The 26,670-nt window shown below is 39.7% G+C and overlaps 1 protein-coding gene and 1 pseudogene across 3 annotated transcripts; one reads left to right on the top strand and one right to left on the bottom strand.

The window, feature by feature from the left end:
* The first annotated feature begins 846 nt into the window (after nucleotides 1–846).
* Nucleotides 847–23,027, top strand: ZNF235 (zinc finger protein 235). Of its 3 annotated transcripts, none has more exons than XM_009232705.4 (5): nucleotides 847–1,903; nucleotides 3,421–3,483; nucleotides 7,062–7,188; nucleotides 7,893–7,976; nucleotides 17,717–23,027. In XM_009232705.4, exons 2-5 carry the CDS (start codon nucleotides 3,469–3,471, stop codon nucleotides 19,693–19,695), a joined length of 2,205 nt encoding a protein of 734 aa, XP_009230980.1. In that variant the 5' UTR covers nucleotides 847–1,903; nucleotides 3,421–3,468; the 3' UTR covers nucleotides 19,696–23,027.
* On the bottom strand, nucleotides 9,386–9,694 carry LOC112130089 (NADH dehydrogenase [ubiquinone] 1 alpha subcomplex subunit 3-like; annotated as a pseudogene).
* Nucleotides 23,028–26,670: the final 3,643 nt, after the last annotated feature.

The following is a 26,670-nucleotide window of genomic DNA, read 5'->3' as shown; positions in this document are numbered from 1 at the left end:
AACAAAACACTGTCATAAGCCCTTAGGTACCTTGAGGAATAATGGAGGGAAAGGAGTCAAACACTTTACTCCCTTCTCTCCTTGCCACCAACCCCTAAATATACACAACTCGGACACTAAGGACTAAAACTCCATTCCTCTTTCTCTCCCCCTCACTGATACGGAAGGGGGCCATGGAAGTGCTGGAGAGGAGAAGGGTGTGGTCCCTGACTAGGGGTCTACCCCCAGGCCTGTGGCCACGGACCTAGGCGAGGACAGGCATTCCTGCCTTTGCGCCCAAAGATTGCATTTCCCAAGACCACCCTGGCCCACCACGCCCCCATCCTGTGCCTTTAAAAACCCTGAGATCTTAGCAGGCAGAAACACAAGCTGCTGGACGTTGAGAGGAGAGCATTGGCGGACACACAAACGGCTGGATATCGAGAGGCCGTCGAGGGGAGCAGGTCGGCAAAAGAGCACACTGAAGAGACCGGCAGGCCAGCAGGCCATTAACGGGTGGAACCATGCAGTTTGGCCTAGGTAGTCGGAGGAGCGCCCAGGCCGCCGAGAGGCTGACTCCAGGTGAAAACCATCTCCCTTCTGGCTCCCCCATCTGCTGAGAGCTACTTCCAAATTTTTGTCCAAGGTTTCTCCAAACCTTTAACTCTTTCTCCAAGCCTATGTGCGGTGTGATACGGCTCTTCTGGTACACCAAGGCAAGAACCACTGGGATACAGAAAGCCCTCTTGTGCTTGCGATAAGGCAGGGGTCTAATTGCGCTGACTAACACAAGCCTCCTACAGATGGCTAAACTAAAAAAGCACCCTATAACACACGCCCACTGGGCCTTCAGGAGCTGTAAACATTCACCCCTAGACACTGCCATGGGGTTGGACCCCTACAACCTGCCCGTGTGCATGCTCCCCCTAGAGGTTTGAGCAGCTGGGCACGAAGAAGCGAGCCACCCCCTCATCACATGCCCTGGGAGGGGGACAAGTGAACTTTTCCCGTTTCATCACAATTTACTTTCGGCACTAACATGATTGTTCAGCTGTCTTGTTCAGCAGGCCTTTATTCCAGGAGATTCCTGCCCAAGCAAACTGTTTAATTGTTCATTATGGGAACTTCCACAGAGACCCATCAAATTTTCAATCTCTTCCAAAGAAAGTATCAATAGATTGCACCTTAAGATTCTTTGCTTCAAAAATCCTTGCTATATCCACCAATCCTGGACTATAGTATCATGATCATTATGCAATACTAATAAAATCCCTTGCATTGAAAGACCCGCCTTAAACATCCAATTCTCAATCAGTTCTATCCTTGCCTTGACACCTTGCTCTGTGAAGTGCCAACGCTCCGTCGAAGTGTTGTTCTCCATTACTGCAATCAACAATAAATTCTGTTTTTTGTCTTATCAACAGGTTGAGTTGATGATATTTGGGGAGCCGGCATTTGACACAAGTTTGAGATCTGGTGTTCCTTAACGTTCAGCGTCCATCGGAGCTCAGCCTAAGTCACTTTTACGCTTCCCATTTTTAGCCTACCCTTTGCTTCTGCTAAAAATTTTGGTTTCTAACTTATTTTCATAATACAAGCTGCACTTTTCACTTTTATATGGCATCACTTTAAAAATTTTACAATTATTTTCTCATGAGCTTTTAAAAATGAATAAAACAAAAACGAATCTGATAGTAGTAGCACCAGAGAAGTGGCTCAAACCCAACCGGCTTGAGTGAAAACAAAACCCAGCTGGTGGGAAGCACCGCCCTTGGAGCATTCTGGGAACTGTAGTCCAGGAGTGAGAGAACTCTGAGACGCTTCCGCTTAGGAATTCTGGGAAGTGGAGTCCACGAACCGTGGGCACTCGGAGGCACTTCCGCTCCAGGAAGGCGAGGTCGGATCTGAGATAGCTCCCAGGGAGGTGAGTCAGCTCCGGGTCTCCAGGACTTCTCCGAGCCCTCTTTGCCTAGGCGTGGGGCCAGCGATGAACCGGTCCTTGGCTTGGGGAAGAGAAGCAGCGGCCAGCGCTGGAGGGCGGGGTTGGGAGGCTGCGGGAGTTTGCGTCCCCTCGGCAGAACCTCTTGCGTTGGAGGCTGGCTCGCGTCGTCCTTCGAGGTTGAAGGTCTGCTGCCCTAGCCGTCCTCACGCATATACCAGCCAGTCCTGCCTGCTCCTCGCAGTAAAATATTGGGCAAGTTACTTAATCTCTCCTTGTCTCAGTTTCCTCGTGCCTGTAAAGGGTTAGTGCGTTCCCAGTGATGTTCTTGTGAGAATTAAATGAGATTTTATAGAAATAAGCTTAAAACCAGTGCATAGGAAAATGTTGGATGCCACCGTTAATTCTGTTATAATACTAAAAAAGACGCCTGTTGTTTGGAAACTCCTCTGAGTCTAGGAGATCCAGCTACGGAGCCGCTGTCCCTTCTCTAATCCTTGCCTGATGTGGGGCCGTTCCTGGATTTTTGGACTTTTCTAGCCTCTTGTTTAGGAGACAGGAGATTAGTTCCAGCGGAGCCTGGGGAATGTCCTCTGTGTTTTATCTCAGCGAAGCGATCGTCATGACGGATTTGCAGAGTGCCAGAGGTGTCCTGAGGCCCTAATAAATGTTCAGTATAATGTGGTTATAACCAATAATCCCGTGTGGTTAACTTAAGTGTAACACCATTTCTTAGAGAGTTTTAGGTTTTTATTAGTCATTGCTTTCATGCATGTGGAAAAAGAGACTTTATTGAGGCTCCTCCAGCTTAGTAACATTTGCAAGTAATTACATCTGTTGGAGGAAAAAGAAACCTGTGGCAGTTTAACTATCATTACCAACGGAACTAATTATGTTAGACAACCAATCACAGTTACAGACTTTTCTGAGGGTAATGGTAACTCACAGGACACAGCAATTATTTTTGAGTTCTGAGTTTCTTAAAAGATTCATTTTCTAGAAAGCATACTCTAAAGGGCAGTTTCATGAAGCATAATAGCACTTGCTTGTCAGAAGCAGCAGGAAATAGAGAATACAGGCATTATTATTGTCCCCATTCGCAGGTGACTGAATTAAGGCACAGAGAGATTAATAATTCGCTTAAGGTTTATACTGCTGATCAGTAGAAAATAGGTAGAAATCCCAAAATTTGAAGCCAGGCATTTTGGCTCTGTTACATTCCCCTGCCTGTCTGTGAATCATTTCCTTGGAGACTAAAGTTCAGAAGGAGTACACAGAGAGCTGCATTTGATTTAGGTCTGTTAATAGGAAATGTTCATGAACAAAAGCAGCTGGTTGAGGGGGCCGAGGGGTAGCTGGGAGCTAGCTCCCGTTCTCCTCACTAAGCCGTGTGCAACTGTCTGCCTAGAGACAGGGGGACCTTTCTCTGAAGTGTCACATAAAAGTGCCATGTTGACTAATGGCATCCCTAACCTATCTCATGATGCCTTTCCCTCCCCCAGGTTCACTCCCCCAGAACTCTGCCTTTTCCCAGAAGGAGGAGGGGAAAAATGACCAAGTTCCGGGTAAGTTTGGTTTGCCTTTGTGTTTCTTAAAATGACATCTCATTTCACAAAGACTGGACACATTTTTCCTGTTTGGGAAGAGTAAAAGGGAACGAAAGGCATTTGGAAGATTGTATGCCAGGTTGTTGCCTTTTATTTCAAAATAATAGTATAAAAATTAACAGATATATATATATCTGTTAATTTCTAAAATATATTTCTATATAATTATATATTTCTGTATAATTATATATTTTATAAATATATACAAATATATACTTATATATTTATATACAAATGTATACTTATATATTTATATACAAATGTATACGTATATATTTATATACATATATACATATATTTATATACAAATATATACTTATTTATATATAAATATATGCGTATATATTTGTATATAAATATATACATATATACAAATGTGTATTTATATATAAATACATACAAATATATATGTATATATTTACTCATATATAAGTATATATTTTTATATATATGTAAATATAAATCTCTAAATATATATATTTAGAGACAGAGTCTCACCCTGTTTCCCAGGCTGGAGTGCAGTGGCTCACTGCAGCCTGGGCCTCCTGGGCTCAAAAGATCCTCCCACCTTAGCCTGTTGAGTAGCTGGGACCACAGGCACACACCAGCACAACCGGCTAATAATTTTTAGTAGAGACGGGGTGTTCCTGTGTTGCCCAGGCTGGTCTTGAACTACTGGGCTCAAGCGATCCTCCTGCCTTGGCCTAACAGATATATTTTTTAAATGGAAAACAACTCTCACATTACAAATATGTTTACAAATCATTTCCCACATTCCTTTTCATTTGCACTCACATATATAATCATACTTTAGGTACAATTTCGAATTTTCTAAATTTAATTTTATACCACCTACTCTTTAATGATCACATCATTTTCCGTCATTTACTTGATTTTATTTTTCCTCGTTCTCCATGTTTATGTAATCTATGAATTTTGCTATTTTAAGGACATTGACAATAGCAGTTTTTCCCCATATAACTTCTCTTCCCAGATAGGAATTCTGAGAATTCTACCATTTTTTTAATCTTTAAAGTTTTAGACTCATTTTCTCATACGCAGTACCTCATTTTATGGAGAGAATAAAGTATAGCTTGGTGCAGTAGTATCTGACTGATGCCAAAATCAGAGAAAGTAATTTTAGTTTCAAACAAGAGCTAGATTTCTTTAATTCTAAGTAAAACCTTGTATTATAGTTAAGCATCTGTTTTATTCATTAACATGTTATTATATTTTAAAGATGTACATACTTAGTTTAAAAGTCTTATAGCACTAGGAGATTCGCCAGGAATTTGCACCATGGAACAGCTTTGTGAGGATGTAGATGGCCTTATCTGTATTTTAAACATAAAGAGACAGGTGTGAACCTTTAGACACTTACTGAAGTCCACTCAATGCCCAGCTGTTGTTAAAGCTTCCAGTGCCTAAGCCAGAAGTCAGGTGTTCCATTTGGGTGAAGGCCAGGCACAGTGGCTCACCTGTAATCCCAGCACTTTGGGGCTGAGGTGGGTGGATCACTTGAGGTCAGGAGTTCGAGACCAGCCTGGCCAACATGGTGAAACCCTGTCTCTACTAAAAATACAAAAATGAGCTGGGCGTGGTGGCACACGCCTGTAAGCCCAGCCACTCATGTAGATGAGGCAGGAAAATTGCTTGAACCTGGGAGGCGGAGGTTGCAGTGAGCCGAGATCACACTACTATACTCTAGCCTGAGTGACAGAGTGAGACTGTCTCAAAAAAGAAAAAAAAAAAAAAAACAGCTGATTCAGGGACCTGAGGCTGTGCTACACATGTATGTGTCCCTGGCGTGTCCTGGTAGATGAAGGGCTCCAGAAATCACATTGCTCTTCACCAGATTCCCTTTCTCAGTGCATGGCTCTTTGCCAGATGTGTCATCGAGTTGTTTAGTACATAGATGTTCAGAACTCCAGCCAAAACAAATGCAGGGATGTGCAGTGTCTTCAGATAAAAAATGTTAATTTCCATACAGAAAAACACCACATACAAACTTTATGAGACAAATAGGAAATAGGTGTAGGGGTAGGAATTTATTTATTCTAGAAAATGACTTAATATTCTTAATAGTAATGTTACTGACACATGAAAAATCCCAATAGGATTAAGCAAAGGCAATATGTGAAGAAAAATAATATCAGATCATCTTTAAAAAAATTAAATAAATAGCTGTTTATATCACTCACCAAATTACTCAAGATTAAAAAAAAATAATATAATGTCCAGTTTTGGCCAGAGTATGGAGAATCGGGAATACTTATAATCTCTTACAGGAAGAGTTAATTGAGAAAATTAACATTATACCAGCAAACCAAAGGTATATATATATTTTTTACAATGTAATTACCACTTCTTGGAACTTACCTTTTTTTTTTTTGAGATGGAGTCTCGCTGTCATTCAGGCTGGAGTGCAGTGACATGATCTCAGCTCACTGCAACCTCCGCCTGCTGGGTTCAAGTGATTCTCCTGCCTCAGCCCCCCGAGTAGCTGGGATTACAGGTGTGTGCCACTGTGCCCAAGTAATTTTTGTATTTTTAGTAGAGACAGGGTTTCACCGTGTTGGTCGGGCTGGTCTTGAACTCCTGACCTCAAGTGATCCGCCCGCCTCGACCTCTCAAAGTGCTGGGATTACAGAAGTGAGAGCCATTGCGCCCAGCCAGAATTTATCTTAAGGAAATAACCATACGAGCTGGCTGAGATCTATGTAAAAATATGTTTTTTTTGTGGCATTGTTTGTCACTTTTAAATTTAAAATGATCGAATGTGCATTATTTAGAATGGTTAAATATATTGTAGATCATGTTTATGGACTATCATGCAGCCATGAAAGGGATGAAATAGATGATGGTGGTGATAATAAGAGTAATGATCAACATTTATTGAGTACTTACTGTATGTCACACACACTCCTAAGTTCCTTATATGTATTCACTCATTTAATCCCTTCAAGGACCCTACGATATAGGTCCTCTTATACAGATGTGGAAATTGAGGTATTGAGAAGGTAGGTGACTTGACCAGTGTCACAAAACTAGCAATGGATAGACCCTTGGAATGTGAACTAAGGCAGTCAAACTCCAGAGCCTGTACTCTTAACCTTGACCCTAAATGCTGCTGCAGTTGACCAAGACAGCATGTTCCTGAGAACCCAGAGAGTGAACTGCATACTTGTCCCAGAGCTTTATGAAGGCCTGTTGGATTGACAAAATAGTGGTACTATCCAATGAGAGAAGATAGGTACTATCAAACACTGTTGGGAAGAAATTAATGCAAAATTTCTTATCAAATTTGGTGCTATCAGTCAAATGGTAAAATGTGTGTATGCCATGATTTAACAATGACAGTTCTAGGAATTTATATAAAGGGCACCACGTTACATGTACAAGGTATTTTCCTTCTTCCCCCTAGCATTTTTGGTGTGATTGTGGAAAGGGAAGAATAGTAACTCTACAGAAAGAGTTGCTTAGGTGCCAGTGGCCATTGGGTATGAGATTGAGGTTATGTGTGCTTCATGTTCTAGGAGGCAGTGACATTCAAGGATGTGGCTGTGGCCTTCACCGAGGAGGAGCTGGGGCTGCTGGACTCTGCCCAGAAGAAGCTGTACCGAGATGTGATGCTGGAGAACTTTAGGAACCTGGTTTCAGTGGGTAAGGACAGGCACCCTCTGTAATTCAGCGGGGTTTCTCAACCTCCATGCCGTTGATGTTTTGGGCCAAATAATTCTGTGTTGTATCAGGCTATCCTGTGTATTTTGGGATGTTTAGTGGCATCCCTGGCCTCTGTCCCCTTGTTCAAGGCTTTGGGACTGCTCAGAGACTAGAGTTTTTCTATCTCTTTAGAGCATAGAGATAAGATATTTCTGACCTTTGTTCCAAGGCAAATGATTTTCTTTTAGAAATGAACTATAAGAGAAAAGTTGAGCTTGGCTCCTCCTGATTCCTTATTTCGTATATCTTTTTTAAACTTGCGGGTCATGATCCATTGGTGGGTCAGTAAATTAGTAAGTTGCATCAGCATTTTTGTAATAAAATAAAGTAACAATATCGGAGCCCCTTAGCCAGAATGGTGCACATTGTGGCAATAACTGCCGCTGCTTGCAGTAAGGGATGTGATGAAAACAGATATTGATTAGAAATAGGTCCTTTAATCTTTTATTTCAGTAGTTTACATAGGGTAATGTATTTCCAGCGATAGTAAATGTATTTCTTATAATGTGTCATGATAAAAAAAAAAATGTTCCCTAAACATTGCATGCCGGGGCAGGGAGGAGACTTACATCATGTGATTGGAACCAGATTTTTTCAGTATTCTTTGCCTTTAACATTTTCACTTAAATACTATCTTTTTATAGGACATCAGTCCTTCAAACCAGATATGATATCCCAGTTGGAGATGGAAGAAAAGCTTTGGATGAAGGAGCTTCAAACCCAAAGAGGTAAGGATTCAGGTGAGTACTGTGCAGCCGGAATCATAGTTAACAGCTGTTATTTTTCCTTTATTCAGGATAATTTCTTCTCCACCCAGCTACCTGAGAGACTTTTTTAAAAAACATCTGTCATGGCTGGGCGCGATGGCTCAAGCCTTTAATCCCAGCACTTTGGGAGGCCTGGCAGGTGGATCACTTGAGGTCAGGAGTTCAAGACCAGCCTGGGTAACATAGCAAAACCCTGTCTCTACAAAATATAAAAAAATTAGCTAGATGTGGGTGTGCCTGTAGTCCCAGCTACTCAGGAGGCTGAGATGGGGGGATTGATTGAACCTGGGAGGCGTGGGTTGCAGTGAGCTGAGATCTGCCACTGCACTGCAACCTGGGTGTTAGAGCGAGACTCTGTCTCAGAAAAAAAAAAAAAGAATGAAAACGTCTGTCACATCATGTCACTCTCTGCTTTCAGACCCTCCACTGGCTTCCCATTTCACGAGTAAAATCCAGTGTTAAATTTAAGGAGCTTGTAAGGCTGTATAATGTTTACCTATTCACCTAGCTTTACCATTCTGTTTTTCCCCCTCCCTTTGTCTCTGCCACCCTCACTTGTTCCTCAAATATGACATCTGCATCACAGCCTTTTACTTTCTGTTCTCTGGCTGGAATGCTGTTTTTTCTCAAACCTTTGTCCTCTTATTGATTGATTGATTGATTGATTGATTGAGATAGGGTCTCACTCTGTTGCCCAGGCTGTAGTGCAATGACACAGTCTCGGCTCACTGCAATCTCCACTCCTGTGCTCAAGCCATCCTCCCACCTCAGCCTTCTGAGTAGCTGGAACTACAGGTGTGCACCACCACACCCAGCTAATTTTTATATTTTTTGTACAGACGAGGTTTCCCCATGTTGCCCAGGCTGCTCTTGAACTCCTGGACTCAAGCAATCTGCCCACCTCAGCCTCCCCAAAATGTTGGGATTATAGATGTGAGCCACTGCGCCCAGCCCCTCTTCCTTATTCATGCTTCTGCTCAGAAATCATTTCATGAGAGGCTTTCTTAAAATACCATCTTCCAGCCGGGCGCGGTGGCTCATGCCTGTAATCCCAGTACTTTGGGAGGACAAGATGGGCGGATCACATGAGGTCGGGAGTTCGAGACCAGCCTGACCAACATGGAGAAACTCTATCTCTACTAAAAATACAAAATTAGCCGGGCGTGGTGGCACATGCCTGTAATCCCAGCTACTCGGGAGGCTGAGGCAGGAGAATCACTTGAACCCAGGAGGCAGAGGTTGCAGTGAGCCAAGATCGCACTATTGCACTCCAGCCTGGGCAACAAAAGCAAAACTCTGTCCCCCAAAAAAAAGGTTAGATTCCTTTCTTCTGTCAGTATTGGATTTAATTTGGTTTTGTTTTTTGGCTTTCACATTTTTATTCGGAGCCACTGGGGAGGGTCCTTCTCCCTGTCAGTGGAGATGCTCAGTTTCTTCAGCCACTCCAGGCTTGGGCCCTAGGAGTCCTGGGGGTGGCTGGACACGTAAGGCATGCTCCCATCATCTCAGACAGGCATTGGGTAATTGTAGGGTGTGGCCTGGTTGATCATGATGGCATACTTGGTGTAGGGGCTGAGTGGGGGCAGAATTATAGCATGGCCTGCAATGGTGAAGGACACAGCCAGCACTGGCTGCTTGGCCCAGGCATTCTTGAAGAAGGCAGCAAGTCTTGCAGCCATCTTGGTGTTGGTAATGGCGATGGCTTGTTATTTTTTTCAGTTCCTTAAGGTGTAAGGTTATGATGTTGATTTGAGACCTTTTTCCTTTTCATTGTAAGCATTTATAGCTATAGATTTCCCCCTTAGCACTGTTTTTGCAGTGGATTTGTTTTCATTTATCCCAAGATATTTTCTGGTTTCTCCTTTGATCCCCTGTGATTTCTTCTTTGATCTATTGGTTGTATGTGTATTGTTTAATTTTCACGTATTTATGGAATTTTCAGGTTTTATTCTGCTATTCATTGCTAGTTTCATTTCATTTTGATCAGCAGAGATACTTTGTGTGATTTTAATCTTTTTATATTTATTAGGGCTTTTTTGTAGTTTAACATATGGTGTATCCTAGAGAATGTTCTGTATGTACGTTAGAAAAATGTGTATTCTGCTGTTATTTGGTGGAGTGTTCTGTATAATCATAGTCTACATGTATATATTTGTTAGGTCCCTATACTTCAAAAATGTATAAAACATAGAAAATTGATTAATTTTAAAATTGCTTATGTCCTTTGTTAAGATATCATATAATCCACCATATTGAGGGAGATATGTGATAAAAATGACTTAGTAGGATGCCATTTGTAATCCCGCCATTCAGTTCAGTTTTAACATTCATTTTACATCTTTTTCTGTTAATGAAAATTGACTGATAGTTTAAATGGATAATTTCTGCTTCTCCACCCTTCCCCCAACATACACATAATTTGGATGACCTATTTGTTTTCCTTTCTATGACTTTAAACTTTTTATTTTGAAAACTTAAAAAACATAGAAAAGTAAATAATGCTATAGACTGTGTATATCCATACTGTCTTAGCAGTTACCAACTTTCTGCTGTTCCTGTTTTATCTATTCCCTTTTATTTTTTGCCGGAGAATGTCATATCACCCATAGATTTATCAGTGTCTATCTACAACAGTAACTCCTTATTGTCACTTAATATCCATTCTATAATCAGTATGGGCTCATATGTATTTATTTATACTTTGTGTTATAATCCAGTATTGCATTGTTTATTTTGTTACCAAGTTGTTTCTACTTTGACCACTTGGAGCTTCTTCAGGTTGCCTCCTGTGGTTGAAATCACCAGTGATTTCTAGAAATGCAAATTAAAACAATGGTGAGATATCATCTTATACCAGTCAGAATGGCTATTATTAGAATCTGTTACGGATCTCAGGAGATCTCAGGTAATGAACTCAAGATGGATTAAATAGCACCATTTATTCAATAGGATGTCCTTTCCCCAGTGTATGTTTTTTTCGACTTTGTCAAAGATCAGTTGGCTGTAGGTATGTGACTTATTTCTGGGTTCTCTTTTCTATTCCATTGATCTATGTATCTATTTTTATATCAGTACGATGCTGTTTTGGTTACTAGAGCCATGTAGTGTAGTTTGAAGTCAAGTAATGTAATGCCTCCAGCTTTGTTATTTGTTTAGGATTGCTTTGTCTATTCAGGCTCTTTTTTGGTTCCATGTGAATTTTAGAATTGTTTTTCCTCTGTAAAAAATGACATTAGTATTTAGATAGCCATTGCGTTGAATTTGTAGATTGCTTGGGGCAGTGTGGTCTTTTTAACAATATTGATTCTGCTGATCCATGAGCATGGGATATTTTTCCATTTTTTTTTTATGTCATCTGCAACTTCTTTCATTATTGTTTCATAATTTTTCTTGGTTAGATCTTTCCCCTCCTTGGTTAAATACATTCCTAGGTATTTTAATTTTTTTGTAGATACTATAAATTGGATTGTGTTCTTGATTTGGTTTTTTAGCCTGATCATTATTGTTGTATAGAAATGCTACTGACTTTTGTATATTGACTTTTTTTAATCCTGAAACTTTACTGAAGTCGTTTATCAAATCTAGGATTCTTTTGGAGGAGTCTTTAGGGATTTGTAGGTATGACATCAGATTGTCAGAAAACAGAGATATTAAATGACTTACTCTTTTTTCCAATTTAGATTGGTTTTCTCTCTTTCTCTTGCCTGAGTACTTTGGCTAGGACTTCCAGTGCTGTGTGGAATAGGAGTGGTGAAAGTGGGCAATCCTTGTTTTATTCCAGTTCTTAGGGGGAATGCTTTCAGCTTTTCCCCATTCAGTATGTTACCTATGGGTTTTCATATATGGCTTTTATTGTTTTGAAGTATGTTTCTTCTGTGCCTAGTTTGTTGAAGGTTTTTATCATGAGATGATGCTGAATGTTGTCAAATGGTTTTTATATATCTGTTGAGATGATCATGTGGTTTTTGTTTTTAATTCTGTTTATAGGCTGAATCACATTTATTGGTTTGTGTATGTTGAACCATTCTCGCATCCTTGGAATAAAACCCACTCGATCATGGTGGCTTATCTTTCTGATGTGCTATTAGATTTGGTTTGGGGGGTTTTGCGGGGGGATTTGTGTTTGTTTTTGGAGGATTTTTGCATCTACATTCATCAGGGATATTGCGCTGTAGTTTTCTTTTTTTGTTGTGTCTTTGTCTGACTTCGGTATAAGAGCAATACTGGCTTTGTAGAATGAGTTAGGGAGGATTCTCTCCGCTTAGATTTTTTGGAAGAGTTTTAGTAGAATTGGTACCAGTTCTTTGTACCTTTTGTGGAATTCCAGCGTACATTTGTCTGGTCCTGGGCTTTTTTGTTCTTAGGAGGTTTTGCATTGCTGATTCAATCTCACTGCTCATTACTGGTCTGTTCAGGATTTCTGTTTCTTCCTGGCCCAATCTTGGGAGGTTGTATGTTTCCAGGAATTAGTTCATTTTCTCTAGAATTTCTAGTTTTCAAGTGTATTGTTCATAATAGTGTCTGATCATGTTTTTTATTTCTATGGTATTAGTTGTAATGTCTCCTTATTCATTTCTGATTATGTTTATTTGGATCTTCTCTTTTCTTGGCTAGTCTTACTGGCAGTCTATCAGTTTTATCTTTTCAAAGATAAAAACAAGCTTTTCATTTCATCGATCCTTTGTATGGTTCCTTGGTTCTCTATTTTATTTAGTTCTGCTGTGGTCTTTGTTATATCTTTCTTCTGCTGACTTTGGGTTTGGATTGTTCTTGTTTTTCTAGTTCCTGGAGGTGAGACATAGGTTGTTAATATTTTATCTTTTTTTTTAATGTAGACATTTAACACCATAAACTTCCCTCTTAGTACTGCTTTTGCTTTATCCCAGAGGTTTTGGTATATTGTATTTTCATTTTCATTCATTTCAAGAAATTTTAAAATTTGTCTTAATTTTGTCATTAACCCAAAGATTGTTTAGGATTCTTGGAATTGATTTCTAGTTTTATTCTGCTGAGGTATGAGAAGATACTTGGTGTGATTTCAGTTTTTAAAAATGTATTGAGACTTTTTTTGTGACCTAACGTATGTTCTATCTTGGAGAATGCTCCATGCACTAATCAGAAGAGTGTATATTCTGCTATTGGATAGAATGTTCTGTAAATGTCTGTTAGCTCCATTTGACCTAAAATTTAATTTTTGACCTAAATTTTTGACCTAAATTAAATTTTGACCTAAAATTTAATTTTTGTGACCTAACATATGTTCTATCTTGGAGAATGTGCCATGCACTAATCAGAAGAGTGTATATTCTGCTGTTGGATAGAATGTTCTGTAAATGTCTGTTAGCTCCATTTGACCTAAAATTTAATTTAAGTCCAGTGTTTCTTTGTTGATTTTCTGTCTCAGTCTATCTAGTGGTGTCTGTGGGGTGTTGAGGTCCCCCACTGTTATTGTATTGCTGTGTATTTTTTTAGGTCTAATAATATTTGTTTTATGAATTTGGGTGCCCTAATGTTTGATGTCTATATATTTAGGATTGTTATATCTTATTTGTTTATTGATCACTTCATCATTATGTAATGACTTTGTCTTCTTTTTTTACTGCTGTTGATTTAAAGTCTTTTTTTATCTGATATAAAAATATCTACTCCTGCTCGTTTCTGGTTTCCATTTGCATGGAATATCTTTTTCTACCTCTTTACCTTCAGTCTGTGTCTTTATCAATAAGATGAGTTATGTTGCCATTTGATTTCTTTATCTTCTTTCTTTGTGTAATTATTTTATAAGGCCTGTGAGTTTTATACTTTTGTGTCTTTTATCATGGCAAGTATCAACCTTTTGTTTTCATGGTTAGAACTCGCTTGAGCATTCCCTGTAGACCTGGTCTAGTGGTGACAAACTCCCTAAGTGTTTGTTTATTTGGAGAAGGCTTACTTTTCCTTCATTTGTAGAGCTTATTCTAGTAGGATACAAATTTTTTTGTTTTTTGAAGCAACTTGAAAATAGAATCCTAATCTCTTCTGGCTTGTAAGGTTTCTACAAGTTGAATTGTGTGATGGAGCTTCCTTTATAGGTGACTAAACACTTTTCTCTCGCTGATTTTAGGATTTTATCGTTCATATAAACCTTAGTCTGATGACTGTATGCTGTGGTGAGTTTCATCTTGCAATGTATTTTCCTGGAGTTCATTAGGTCTCTTTTATCTGGATATCTAAAGCTCTTGCTAGATTAAGGAAGTTTTCCTCAATTATTTCCTTAACTAGGTTTCCAAACCTTTTACTTTTTCTTCTCCCTCAGGAATACCTATGATTCATAGGTTTGGCTGCTTTATGTAGTTTCATACTTCTTAGAAGCTTTGTTTTTTCTTCTGTATTATTTTTTCTTTACTTTCGTCTGACTAGATTAATTCAAAAGACCTGTCTTGAAGTACTGAGATTCTTTCTTCTGCTTGTCTAGTCTATTGTAAAAGCTTTCAACTGTATTTTGTAATTTATTCAATGATTTTTTCATTTCCAGAAGTTTTTATTTGTTTGGCTTTTTAAAAAAAGATATCTATCTCTTTCTCTTTGGTAAATTTCTCATTCATATCCTGAATTGATTTTTTGTATTGCTTTTCAAATTTCTTTTGTATCTCATTGAACTTCCTTAAAATCAGTATTTCAAATTATTTATCTGGCTCATTTTTTCCTTTATGATCTTTATTTCATGTTGTTTTTTTCCTGTCTTACTGCACTGACTAGAACTTCAGTAACGTTGAATAAAGGTGGCGAGAGTGGATATACTTGCCTTGTTCCTGATTTTCTGAGGGAAGCATTTAGGTCTAATTTTAGAATACTAAATCAGCCTTGCATTCTTGAGATAATCACTAGTTTGTCATGATTTATCCTTTTTATACATTGTTAGATTTGATTGATCACATTTTGTTAAGAATTTTATAAATATGTTCATTAGGAATATTAGTCTGTAGTTGCCTTTTCTTGGAATGTCATTGTCTTATTTTGGTGTTAGAATAATGCTGGCTTCCTAAAATGTGTTGAGAAGTATTTACACCTTTTCATTTTTCTGGAAGAGTTTGTCTAGCATTGGTATTGTTTCTTCCTTATATGTTTGGTAAAATTCATGGATGAAGCCCTATAAGCCTGAACTTTTGCTTGTGGAAATATTTGTAAGTATGAATTCTGTTTCTTTGGTAGATAAGGGCTATTCAGATCATCTGTATGTTCTCAAGTAAACTTATTTTGTGTCTTTCAAGAAATTTGTCCAGTTCATCTGCAATGTTGCATTTATTGCCATAAAGTTCATAAGTCCCTTATCCTTTTAATAATATATACAGGATCTATAGTGATGTCACCTCTCATCCTGATATTTGTAATTTGTATCTTCTTTCTGTTTTTATCATGCATGCTAGAGTTTATTAATTTTATTGTTCTTTCCAAAGAGCTAGCTATTTCTGTTTTCTTGTTTTCTATTTATGCTTACTTTGTGTTTAATTTGTTCTTGTGTTTTTAGTTTCTTTGACACATTTCTGCTTTATAAATTTTGCTCTAAGTAGAAATTTTGATATGTTGGTTTTTTTATTTTCACTCAATTTATAAAGTCTCTTTTGAATTATTTTTGATCCACAGTTTATTTAGAAGTATGTTATTTATTCTCTGAATATTTGAAGATTTTGCAGAGATGTTTCTGTTCATAATTTCTGATTTAAATCAGTTGTGGCTAGAATACCCTTTGTATGATTTGACTCCTTTTGCATCTGTTAGAACTTGTTTTATGGCCTAGAATATGATCTATCTTGGAGTATGTTCCATGTGCACCTGAAAATAACATTTTCTGCTCTTATTGGATAGAGTGTCCTGTAAAGGCCAAGTAGTCAATTTGGTTGATAGTATTGCCTCAAGCCTGTATCTTCGCTTATTACCTACTTGTTTTTTGTTGTGTTTTGCTTTATTTTTAACATAATTTATTGTTTTTGTTTTGTTTTGTTTTCTGACTGCTGATGCTGCTGTTGCAGCTAAGACCGTTTTTGTTTCTTCAGCTTTTCCGCATTCTGGAAAACCTGAATTCACAGAGCCTTCTTAGTCAGAAGCCACGGTTAGTGGGCTGTTTGGTAATTCAGAGGGGAAAGGTGTCTTCAGTCCCCAGTTCCCTGCATGTCTTCCCAGAGTTGTCATAATAGGTCTTGTGGAGGTTATTGAGCATCTTTTTCCTCTGATTGATGCTTATCAGCAGATAGCATTTGTGGCCTTTGTCCTTTCAATATGTCAGCATGTGTTTTTCGTAACTGTGGATCTTGGCCGGGCACAGTGGCTCATGCCTGTAATCCCAGCACTTTGGGAGGCTGAGGTGGGAGGATTGCTTGAACCCAGGAGGCGGGGGTTGCAGTGAGGCGAGAACATGCCACTGTACTCCAGCCTGAATGGCAGAGCAAAACTCCATTTCAAAAAAAAAAAACGAAACAAAACTGTGGGCCTTGATGTTCAAGTCGGTAATTCCAGCCTCTGGGGAGCTGGTGTCCTCAGGGCTTGCCATGTCCTTTTTTGTCAACTATTCTGGCTTAATTTTTGGCTTCTCCTGGTGGCCATTTCCAAAGACAAGTGTCTTTTCACAACATCATCAACCTTCTCAATTCTGGGAAAGTTCTGGTAGTCTTTGAGCAGCGTACAAGGGGACAGGTCATCATCTTGGCTGGGCTGGACTGGTTTCTGGATGGCATATCCACAGGCGGCCTGGAGGAAGAAACTTGGAGGATACCAGCACCACTGGTTGGAAGGAAGTCTGGTGCTCCCTCCTTTTGGCGTCTCAAAAACTGGAGCTTGGGTCTCAGTGGAACTTAGCTCCTTTCACACAGCCCTTGCCATGGTGACTTCTGACTCCCAAGGGGCCAGGGCAGCTGTCCTTTTCACAGCACGGACTCAGTTACATGAGTGCCACCACACATCTTCCTACTTGCTTTACTAGCTGTCGGAAAGGGGTATTGAAATCTCCAGCTATAAATATGGATTTATCTGTCAGTTATTTTGAGCACACTTCTAGATGTGCAGGTTGTATAATGAGAGCCTATAATTGAGGCATATATTTTGCCTGATTTATGTAGTTGCTACTTATGATTCAGTTGCTGTAGCCAAAGAAGAGGTGACTTTTAATTTACCATTCTTATAGGCAAAGAAGTCAATTTTTCCTTTCTAAGTACTTACTGAGATATCATTTTGTTGTTCTGCAGTTGGCTGGTTTCTACCTCCTGTCCTATTCTTAGATCTGTAGTTCTGTGTTTCGACAGGCAAATAAAATCCAAGAAAATCCATGATGGTAAAGATAAGCTGAAAATTTCCATCATGAACTAAAGCCTGATACCGAAGGAACTACGTGTAAAATTTGGAAACATCTGGACAAAGCATTCACTTTGGAGTTGTGTATACTGGAGAATACACACAGGCAGCAAGACACATACTCAGAAAAGACCCAAGATATACCTTAGCCATACCCTGGGCTGATCTCAAATTTTCTATCTTAAATATGGCTTTTTAAAAAATTTGGTGTTCTCTTGGTTGCAGCTGCTTTTCAGAGTTCCTATAAATTTATTTCAGCCAGTCTAGTTGTTTTTTTTAATGTTTCCATGGGGAAAATGAGAGCTTAGATCTTAATTCTCTACTTTGCTAATATCAGTCTCTTGGTCCTTTATTCCTTATTCTCTCTATCCTTTCAGGAGACAGGAATCAAAATGAGATGGCAACTCTTCACAAAGCAGGATTAAGGTGCTTTTCACTGGGAGAGCTTTCATGCTGGCAAATCAAGAGACACATTGCGAGCAAATTAGCCAGAAGTCAAGACTCCATGATAAATATTGAAGGAAAGAGCTCTCAGTTCCCCAAGCACCATGATTCCCCCTGTCAAGTGGGAGCAGGAGAATCTATTCAAGCTTCTGTGGATGACAACTGTCTAGTGAATCACATAGGGGATTATTCCAGTATCATTGAAAATCAAGAATTTCCAACTGGGAAAGTTCTGAATTCTTGGAGTAAAATATATCTGAATGAGACACAGAATTATCAGAGAAGTTGTAAGCAGACTCAGATGAAAAACAAGTTATGTATATTTGCTCCATATGTTGACATTTTCAGTTGTATTTCACACCACCGTGATGATAATATAGTGCACAAGAGAGATAAAGTTCATAGCAATAGTGATTGTGGTAAAGATACCCTAAAGGTATCACCTCTTACCCAGCGTAGTATTCACACAGGACAGAAAACCTACCAGGGTAATGAATGTGAAGAAGCCTTCAATGATAGCTCCAGTCTTGAACTTCATAAGCAGGTACACCTGGGAAGGAAGTCTCCAGCGTGTAGTACACATGAGAAGGACCCCAGTTATACTTCAGGTATTCCTGTTCAACAAAGTGTTCGTACTGGAAAAAAACGCTACTGGTGTCATGAGTGTGGTAAAGGTTTCAGTCAGAGCTCAAATCTGCAAACTCATCAGAGAGTCCACACAGGGGAGAAACCCTATACATGCCACGAGTGTGGTAAGAGCTTTAATCAGAGCTCACATCTTTATGCTCATTTGCCTATTCACACAGGAGAGAAGCCCTATAGATGTGACAGTTGTGGGAAGGGCTTCAGTCGTAGCACAGATCTTAACATTCATTGCAGAGTTCACACTGGAGAGAAACCTTATAAATGTGAGGTGTGTGGGAAGGGCTTCACTCAGAGATCACACCTTCAGGCCCATGAAAGAATTCACACTGGAGAGAAACCATATAAATGTGGGGATTGTGGTAAACGCTTTAGTTGTAGCTCAAATCTTCATACCCATCAGAGAGTGCACACTGAAGAAAAACCATACAAATGTGATGAGTGTGGTAAGTGCTTTAGTTTGAGCTTTAATCTTCATAGTCATCAACGAGTCCACACAGGAGAAAAGCCATATAAATGTGAAGAGTGTGGTAAGGGTTTTAGTTCAGCCTCAAGTTTCCAGAGCCATCAGAGGGTCCATACAGGAGAGAAACCATTTCGATGCAACGTGTGTGGTAAAGGCTTCAGTCAGAGTTCATATTTTCAAGCACATCAGAGAGTCCACACTGGAGAAAAACCATACAAATGTGAAGTGTGTGGGAAGCGCTTCAATTGGAGCTTGAATCTTCACAATCATCAGAGAGTCCACACGGGAGAGAAACCCTACAAATGTGAAGAGTGTGGTAAGGGTTTCAGTCAGGCCTCAAATCTTCAAGCCCATCAGAGCGTCCACACTGGGGAAAAACCATTCAAGTGTGATGCATGTCAGAAGCGATTCAGTCAGGCCTCACACCTTCAAGCCCATCAGAGAGTCCACACCGGAGAGAAACCATATAAATGTGACACTTGTGGTAAGGCCTTCAGCCAGAGGTCAAATCTTCAAGTCCATCAGATAATTCACACTGGAGAGAAACCATTTAAATGTGAGGAATGTGGGAAAGAATTCAGTTGGAGTGCCGGTCTCAGCGCCCATCAGAGGGTCCACACGGGAGAGAAACCCTATACGTGTCAGCAGTGTGGGAAGGGCTTCAGTCAGGCCTCACATTTTCACACACACCAGAGAGTCCACACTGGAGAGAGGCCTTACATATGTGATGTCTGTTGTAAGGGCTTCAGTCAGAGGTCACATCTCGTCTACCATCAGAGAGTCCACACTGGAGGGAATCTGTAGAAATGAGAGGTGTGGTTCAGCCTTCAGTTAGAGCTCACATCTTTGTCTCCGTTGGGAAGTCCATGCTGATGATTGTGAAAAGTTCCTTTAAAACTAGAAGCTTCAAAGAATCTTGACAGGAAAGAAGTCTTTCAAATGCTGTTTTAGACTTGGTTAGGACATGAATTCTTTACAAACGTCATATTTCACAGATGTGAGAAAACTTTGTTCTGTAAATATGATCAGTGTTTGTATCAGAGTACCAAGTGTCCCAGTTCTCAAGATGTAACACAGCAGAAAAGTCTTGTCAGAGTCTGCCCAGGAGAGAGGCCTTCCTTTAACAAAAGTATGATTGACAGAAAAAATTGATGTCAACTAAAATGTAACCTCTATGTAAGGAGGTGTTTTTCACCACTGTATCTCTACCATGTAGAATTGTGCTTGGCCCATAGTAGAGCCCAGCAATTACTGAAGAAAGTGAAGAAAATACCTATAATTAGGACAAATACTTGAAAATTCTAGTCTGTTTTCTACTCTAAATTTATATTAATTTATATTCAAAAGGAATCCTGCAAGTAGCCTTAATAATGTTAGTTTCAGTAAGTACTGAAAAGTATATAATACTGCCATCCATACTAACACAAATTTGGAAAAAGGACATGAATGGCTCCCATCCTTCAGCCTTAGTTCATTGTACAGCGTATCATCAGTTGTGTACAGTATGATTTTTAATGTCATTAGTTTATAGACTGAACAATACTGTTTTTATCTAATGTGACCCTGCAATTTACATGATTAGAATTTTTGGACACTAAGCTTTACTGTAACTCTGAAAGTGTTAAAAGTAGTTAATGATGACAAAAAGTTTCTTAGTAAACTTGAATTGTTAATAACTGGTTTCCTTTCATTATTTTCATTCAGGTTCAGGTCAAGTTGCTTTTCTATGTGTAGTCTTTCCTCCATCTAGACCGCTTTAGAAGGAGCTTTGGCAGATTTCAGGCATATTAATTTGTCACATTTATCCCCTTAAAAGGAAGTGGCAGGGCAAGAAACCTGTTGAGTCTTTATTGAAATTGTATCTTATTGTTTATTTATTTTGTTTAATAGAGCCTTGCAGTGTTGCCCAGGTTGGTCTCAAACTCCTGGCCTCAAGTATTCCTCCCACTTTAGCTTCCCGAAGTGTTGAGATTACAGATGTGAACCTCTGTGCCCAACCTTGAAATTGTATTCAATGTAATGATTTAGATGGATTACCACTTACACAGCATTCTATGCTTAACAGCTCTTGGTATTAGTGGACAATAAATACTCTTTGACCTGGCAGTCCTAGCACTAGAAATTTCACTTAGGAGATTGTGACAAAAGCGAGAAAGATTGTACACAGGATATTTATCCTGAATTCAAAAAGGAAAAGGTAAAATATTTGAGTAAGTCTTGATATATACTTATAATATACAGCCATTAAGATGATCAGAGGTCTGTAATGACTAGAGAAAACATTATTCATGAGAAAACTAGGTTAGATCCTTCCTGGGATTATCCAATTAATAGAAGTATGTCCACCTAACGGTGTGATTATATGCATAGAAATAGTAGAAGGATATTAATATGCTAACAATTGTTTACTGTGGCATGGAAGGTTGGGATGATATTTTAACTTTTCAAAAAATTACAGTGACATCAGTTTTACCAAAGTAAAAGTGAAACAAAGTTACACATAAATGAAAATCCCTTATAGCTAAATCTTGTTTGCTTTATCTCATTATATGGCATGTAATCCTGTGTTACGGATGTGTAACCGGCTTAAGTCCAGCTGCTCGCTACTCAAAGGCTGAAAACATGGAAAGTAAAATGTAGTGAAAGGAAAGCAGTTTTACTAATCAAATATTAGCAATTGGGAAATGGCCAGACTCATACCTTAAAAGACCATTCCAACTTTTTGGGCTGAGTGAGGGAGTTTAAGAGGGAAAACTTGGTGTGGGAAATAACGTGGGAGCGGTGCAGTTGGGTGCAGGTCTTGCATGTCTTCTTCTGATGGTTTATCTTTGAGCAGTCGCCCATTTGGAGGTCCAGTTTGCATCTTCTTGACTTTGGCCCAGGAGTGGTGGATGAACTGTTCATAACTGCCCTTAAGTGGGAGGATTGTGCAGCTGATTTGTTTAGTCTCTGTGTCTGTTTTGCTTTAAAATTAGTCCCTGGAATTTCTAAGCAAGCACAATTATACCAAGTGAGCACTGTGCATGAAGTACCTCGTGGTGAAAAGGAGAGATGAAGAGTTTTAACATATAAGGCCACATTCTGAGATTGGGGAGGAAAGGGAGAAAAGTTTTAAAATGCATTTCAAAGCTGGAATACTCTGTAAGAATTCCCCACTGTCAAACTTAATCCTATTTTTATGGAAAGTGGGCAACGCAGTTAATCAGGCTGCTTCCTGCTGAAAGGGGGCATAGTTGGGAAGTACCAGAATGGAATCTATTCACTTGGAGTTGGAAATATATCCACATTCCCAGATCTATAGCAGGAACTTGCTGGAGCCTTACAGTGTGAGGACGAAGGACCTAGGAACTTTTGAGAAAGTCTGTCCTCAGTATATAACAGTAGTAAAATCCATAGCAGCTGATGCGGACAATGAGAAGAATACCAACCATACTGTATATGAAAGTCTTTTATAAGGAAGTCAGCTGGACCACACTGTTAAAGGGTCCTGGGAGAGGATCCTATATCTGTATCAGAAATATGGATGTCCAATGTATGCATAGCTTAGGTCATATTGTGAGAATAATGTGGTATATATTCACAATACTTAGTCTTTTTTTTTTTTTTTCCTGAGACAATCGTGCTGTGTCACCCAGGCTGGAGCACAGTGGCACAATCTTGGCTCACTGCAACCTCTGCCTCTCAAGTTCAAGTCTCATGCCTTAGCCTCCCCAGTAGCTGGGATTACGGGTGTACACCACCATGCCCAGCTAAGTTTTGTATTTTTAGTAGAGAGGGTTTCACTATGTTGGCCAGGCCAGTTTCGAACTCCTGACCTCAAGTGATCTACCCTTTTCAGCCTCCCAAAGTGCTGGGATTGCAGGCACTGTAGTCCACTGCTCCCGGACAGAACATTCAGTCTTAATCAGTGCACAAGGGCTGCCTTGTGCTGCAGTTGGGATATCTAAGGCCATATGGTTCTGCAGGGCCACTTGTCTAATCTTGTGAGGGTTTTTCAGTGAGAAAGGGAATGACATGATGGATATTATTAAAAGTAGCAGCCGTATGTTTAACCAGGTCTTTTATTTGTAATTTTACATCTATGGCCACTGCCTGGGGAAAAAAAAAAAAAAAAGGACTAGTGGGTACAACCACCTTGATGCCTATTTTTGATGGGATTGTCTCACCTTTACACTTTCCTAGTTGGCATGGAGAGAGTCTAAATGGGAAAGGATACATCCTAGTAGGGAAGGGCACCCCCAGGTGCATCTACCATTCCAGTTGTAAGTGTTGGGAAAAGGGCTTGTGGAGTGCCTGCATAAATTGGCCATAAAAATATCAGACAATAAGTTGTGGAAAGCCACAAGAGGCCTCTGAGGAGGAAAGCCTCCTAATTGCCATCATGTTCCCATGCTCAGAGCGAGACCTGCTCTCTTATCTGTAAACACTGTGTTCAAGAGAAAAGGCACTCCTTTAAAGCATTGAAATGTAGACAGATACGCAAGCTCCTAGTTAAGCCTGCTCCCACCAGCTACTCTCTGATAAGTTAAAGATACACTGAGCACAAAGGAGATTCACTTAAACCGCCACTACTATAGATCACGCATATAATGCACTGCCTCCCTTTCACTGTTTCACCCTGAACATCTGCTTCTTAGATCTAAGTGATTATATTCAGTAAGTAGCGTAGAGACCAAAACTCTCGGCCTTTGCAGCCTCCGATTTGCTCTGGCCCCCTGGCTCCCACCTTTATGAACTCTTAACCTGTCTCTTCTCATTCCTTTGTCACCACTGGACTTCGGGTACCCTACAAGTGGTGTTAAGGCTGATCCCCAACAGTAAGGCCAACCATGAGTGCCGCAGACCCATAGCAAACCCCAGGGGGAAGGATAAGGCTATGTTATGGAGGTGGATGCTATTTTGATTGTGCCATCCTAGTCACATGTTATTAGTCAGTCCAAGAGTTTGGCCACATTGTTGAAGAGGTAATCATCCCATATTGTGGGAGATAGTGTGGGGTGTACTGTTACTGTGTTTTTCAATGCATAGAAGTCTTGACCCATTACCTGGATTTACACTGCCATCAACCATCATATGCCATCATGTATGGCATATCCTGTAGTGGGGGTGGGATTAACCTGTTTATGAACCAGAAGGAAAATATGTTTCTGTGTTTTCTCAGAGGCAGGGAACTCATGGTAAGTGGTACTCTAATCATAGAAGGGAAACAGGTAAATATTTTTACTCCAAGTATAAAAATACTCAAGTGCTCAGGTTAGCAGTTTGTATGCACCATGGCAAGCCTGTGATTAAAGAAAGGGGTAGCTCCCTGCAGACCCAACAGCCTTTTATTTTGGAGGTAAGTCACCATCTATGCCCATTCAGCAAAAAGGTTAGTTTTAGCAAAGATAAAGAATGTAGTTATGACTGTACAATTCATTAACAATTCATGTTAACAGAAGGGTGTTACTTATTTGTATGATTTTTCTTTAATAAATAGCTTTAGGTCCTCTCGTGGTTTACATGACCAAGCAGTCTGATTGTCTGAGGTATCAGGTTGAGGAGGAGCTCCCTTCACCCGAGTGTGATGTATCTATGGTTGATTCCAGCCAGTCTGACAGATGGAATGGATGGTTAGCAGCACGTCATCAGTTACTGTCTACTTGTTGGCTAGCTGTTGGTCTGGCCCTTGGTTTCTGTAGAATTTTAGTAGCACTTTATTTTCAATTCATAAAGGTCTTGACCTATTACGTGGATTTACACTGCCATCAACCATTCTATGCCACAATATATGAGAAAGTAGAAAGGGTGAATGAGTATTATTTAATTTAAAGTTTTTAGGGTTTTAAATTGCACAAAAAGTCTATAAGCATTTATCTCATTTATAGGTACTCAATATTTTCTCATTTTTAACAGCTTATCTAGATTACTACTGAAAACTGAGATACTACATAAAGCTGGTGATTATTTAAAGTTATTTCCCTGTTAACCGTTTTTAAAGTCTGAATATCAGGTATACATCTAAGTAAGAACCTTAAACACTGGGCATTTTGCCAATAACTCAGAAGATTTAGCTGTTTTCATTAAACTAAAAATTTTAAATTAGTTTTATTTTTCAAAAAAAAATACACAAAGATTACTCTGTTTTCATTTGGGTTTATAGTCTCAGAACCTTTGTGCCGAACTGTGACACCTTAAAACATTTAGCCAAGGCAACTATAAAACTATAAAACTTATTTGCCTGGACAAAAATGTATGCTGACAATTCTGAAGACATTTTTATCTTACTAATGATTTTAAAACCAGTTTTATTTACTGAAGATCTGTGTGAACTTGAAAAGCATTTGTACTTAATTTATAATTATCTACTTACAAGGCCATTTGGTATCATGCTAGACCAACACATAACATAATACATGTTACATACATGTAACAATATAATCACATAAACATATCTAAATATGTACACACATATACAAACAAATATCCAATAGCTTTTACTGTGGGGAAAAGAGAGATCAGATTGTTACTGTGTCTATGTAGAAAGTAGACATAAGAGACTCCATTTTGTTCTGTACTAAGAAAAATTCTTCTGCCTTGAGATGCTGTTAATCTGTAACCCTAGCCCCAACCCTGTGCTCACAGAGACATGTGCTGTGTTGACTCAAGGTTTAATGGATTTAGGGCTATGCAGAATGTGCTTTGTTAAAAAAGTGCTTGAAGGCAGTATGCTTGTTAAAAGTCGTCACCATTCTCTAATCTCAAGTACCCAGGGACACAATACACTGCATAAGGCCACAGGGACCTCTGCCTAGGAAAACCAGGTGTTGTCCAAGGTTTCTCCCCATGTGATAGCCTGAGATATGGCCTTGTGGGAAGGGAAAGATCTGACCGTCCCCCAACCCAACACCCGACACCCGTAAAGGATCTGTGCTGAGGAGGATTAGTAAAAGAGGAAGGCCTCTTTGCAGCTGTGATAAGCTGCGATAAGAGTCTCCTGCTCGTCCCTGGACAATAGAATGTCTTGGTGTAAAACTCGATTGTATGTTCTATTTACTGAGATAGGAGAAAACCACCTTAAGGCTGGAGGTGAGACATGCTAGCGGCAATACTGCTCTCTAATGTACCGAGATGTTTGTTTACGTGCACATCAAAGCACAGCACCTTTTCTTAACCTTGTTTATGACACAGAGACCTTTGTTTACATGTTTTCCTGCTGACCCTCTCCCCACAATTACCCTGTTGTCCTGCCACATCCCCCTCTCTGAGATGGTAGAGATAATGATCAGTAAATACTGACGGAACTCAAGAGACCAGGGCTGGCGCAGGTCCTCCGTATGCTGAGCGCCGGTCCCCTGGGCCCACTTTTCTTTCTCTATACTTTGCCTCTGTGTCTCTTTCTTTTCATGCTGCTGATAAAGGCATACCCCAGATTGGGTAATTTATACAGGAAAAAGGGTTTAATGGGCTTACAGTTTGACATGGCTGGGAGGCCTCACAATCATGGTGGAAGGCAAGGAGGAGCAAGTCACATCTTCGTGGATGACAGGCAAAGAGAGAGCTTATGCAGGAAAAGTCCCACCTCCCCCCCTTTTTTTCTTTTTTTTTTTTTGAGACGGAGTCTCCGGATTGCAGCAGGCAAAGAGAGAGCTTGTGCAGAAAGACTCCCCACCACCCTGCCTTTTCTTTTCTTTTCTTTTCTTTTTTTCTTTTTTTTTTTTTGAGACAGAGTCTCGCTCTGTCACCCAGGCTGGAATGCAGTGGTGCGATCTTGACTCACTGCAACCTCCCCCTACCAAG

This window comes from Pongo abelii, chromosome 20 (genome assembly GCF_028885655.2).
Source record: "Pongo abelii isolate AG06213 chromosome 20, NHGRI_mPonAbe1-v2.0_pri, whole genome shotgun sequence".
Taxonomy (NCBI): domain Eukaryota; kingdom Metazoa; phylum Chordata; class Mammalia; order Primates; family Hominidae; genus Pongo; species Pongo abelii.
The sequence above is the reverse complement of the archived record's forward strand: the minus strand, read 5'-3'. Positions and strand labels throughout refer to the sequence as shown.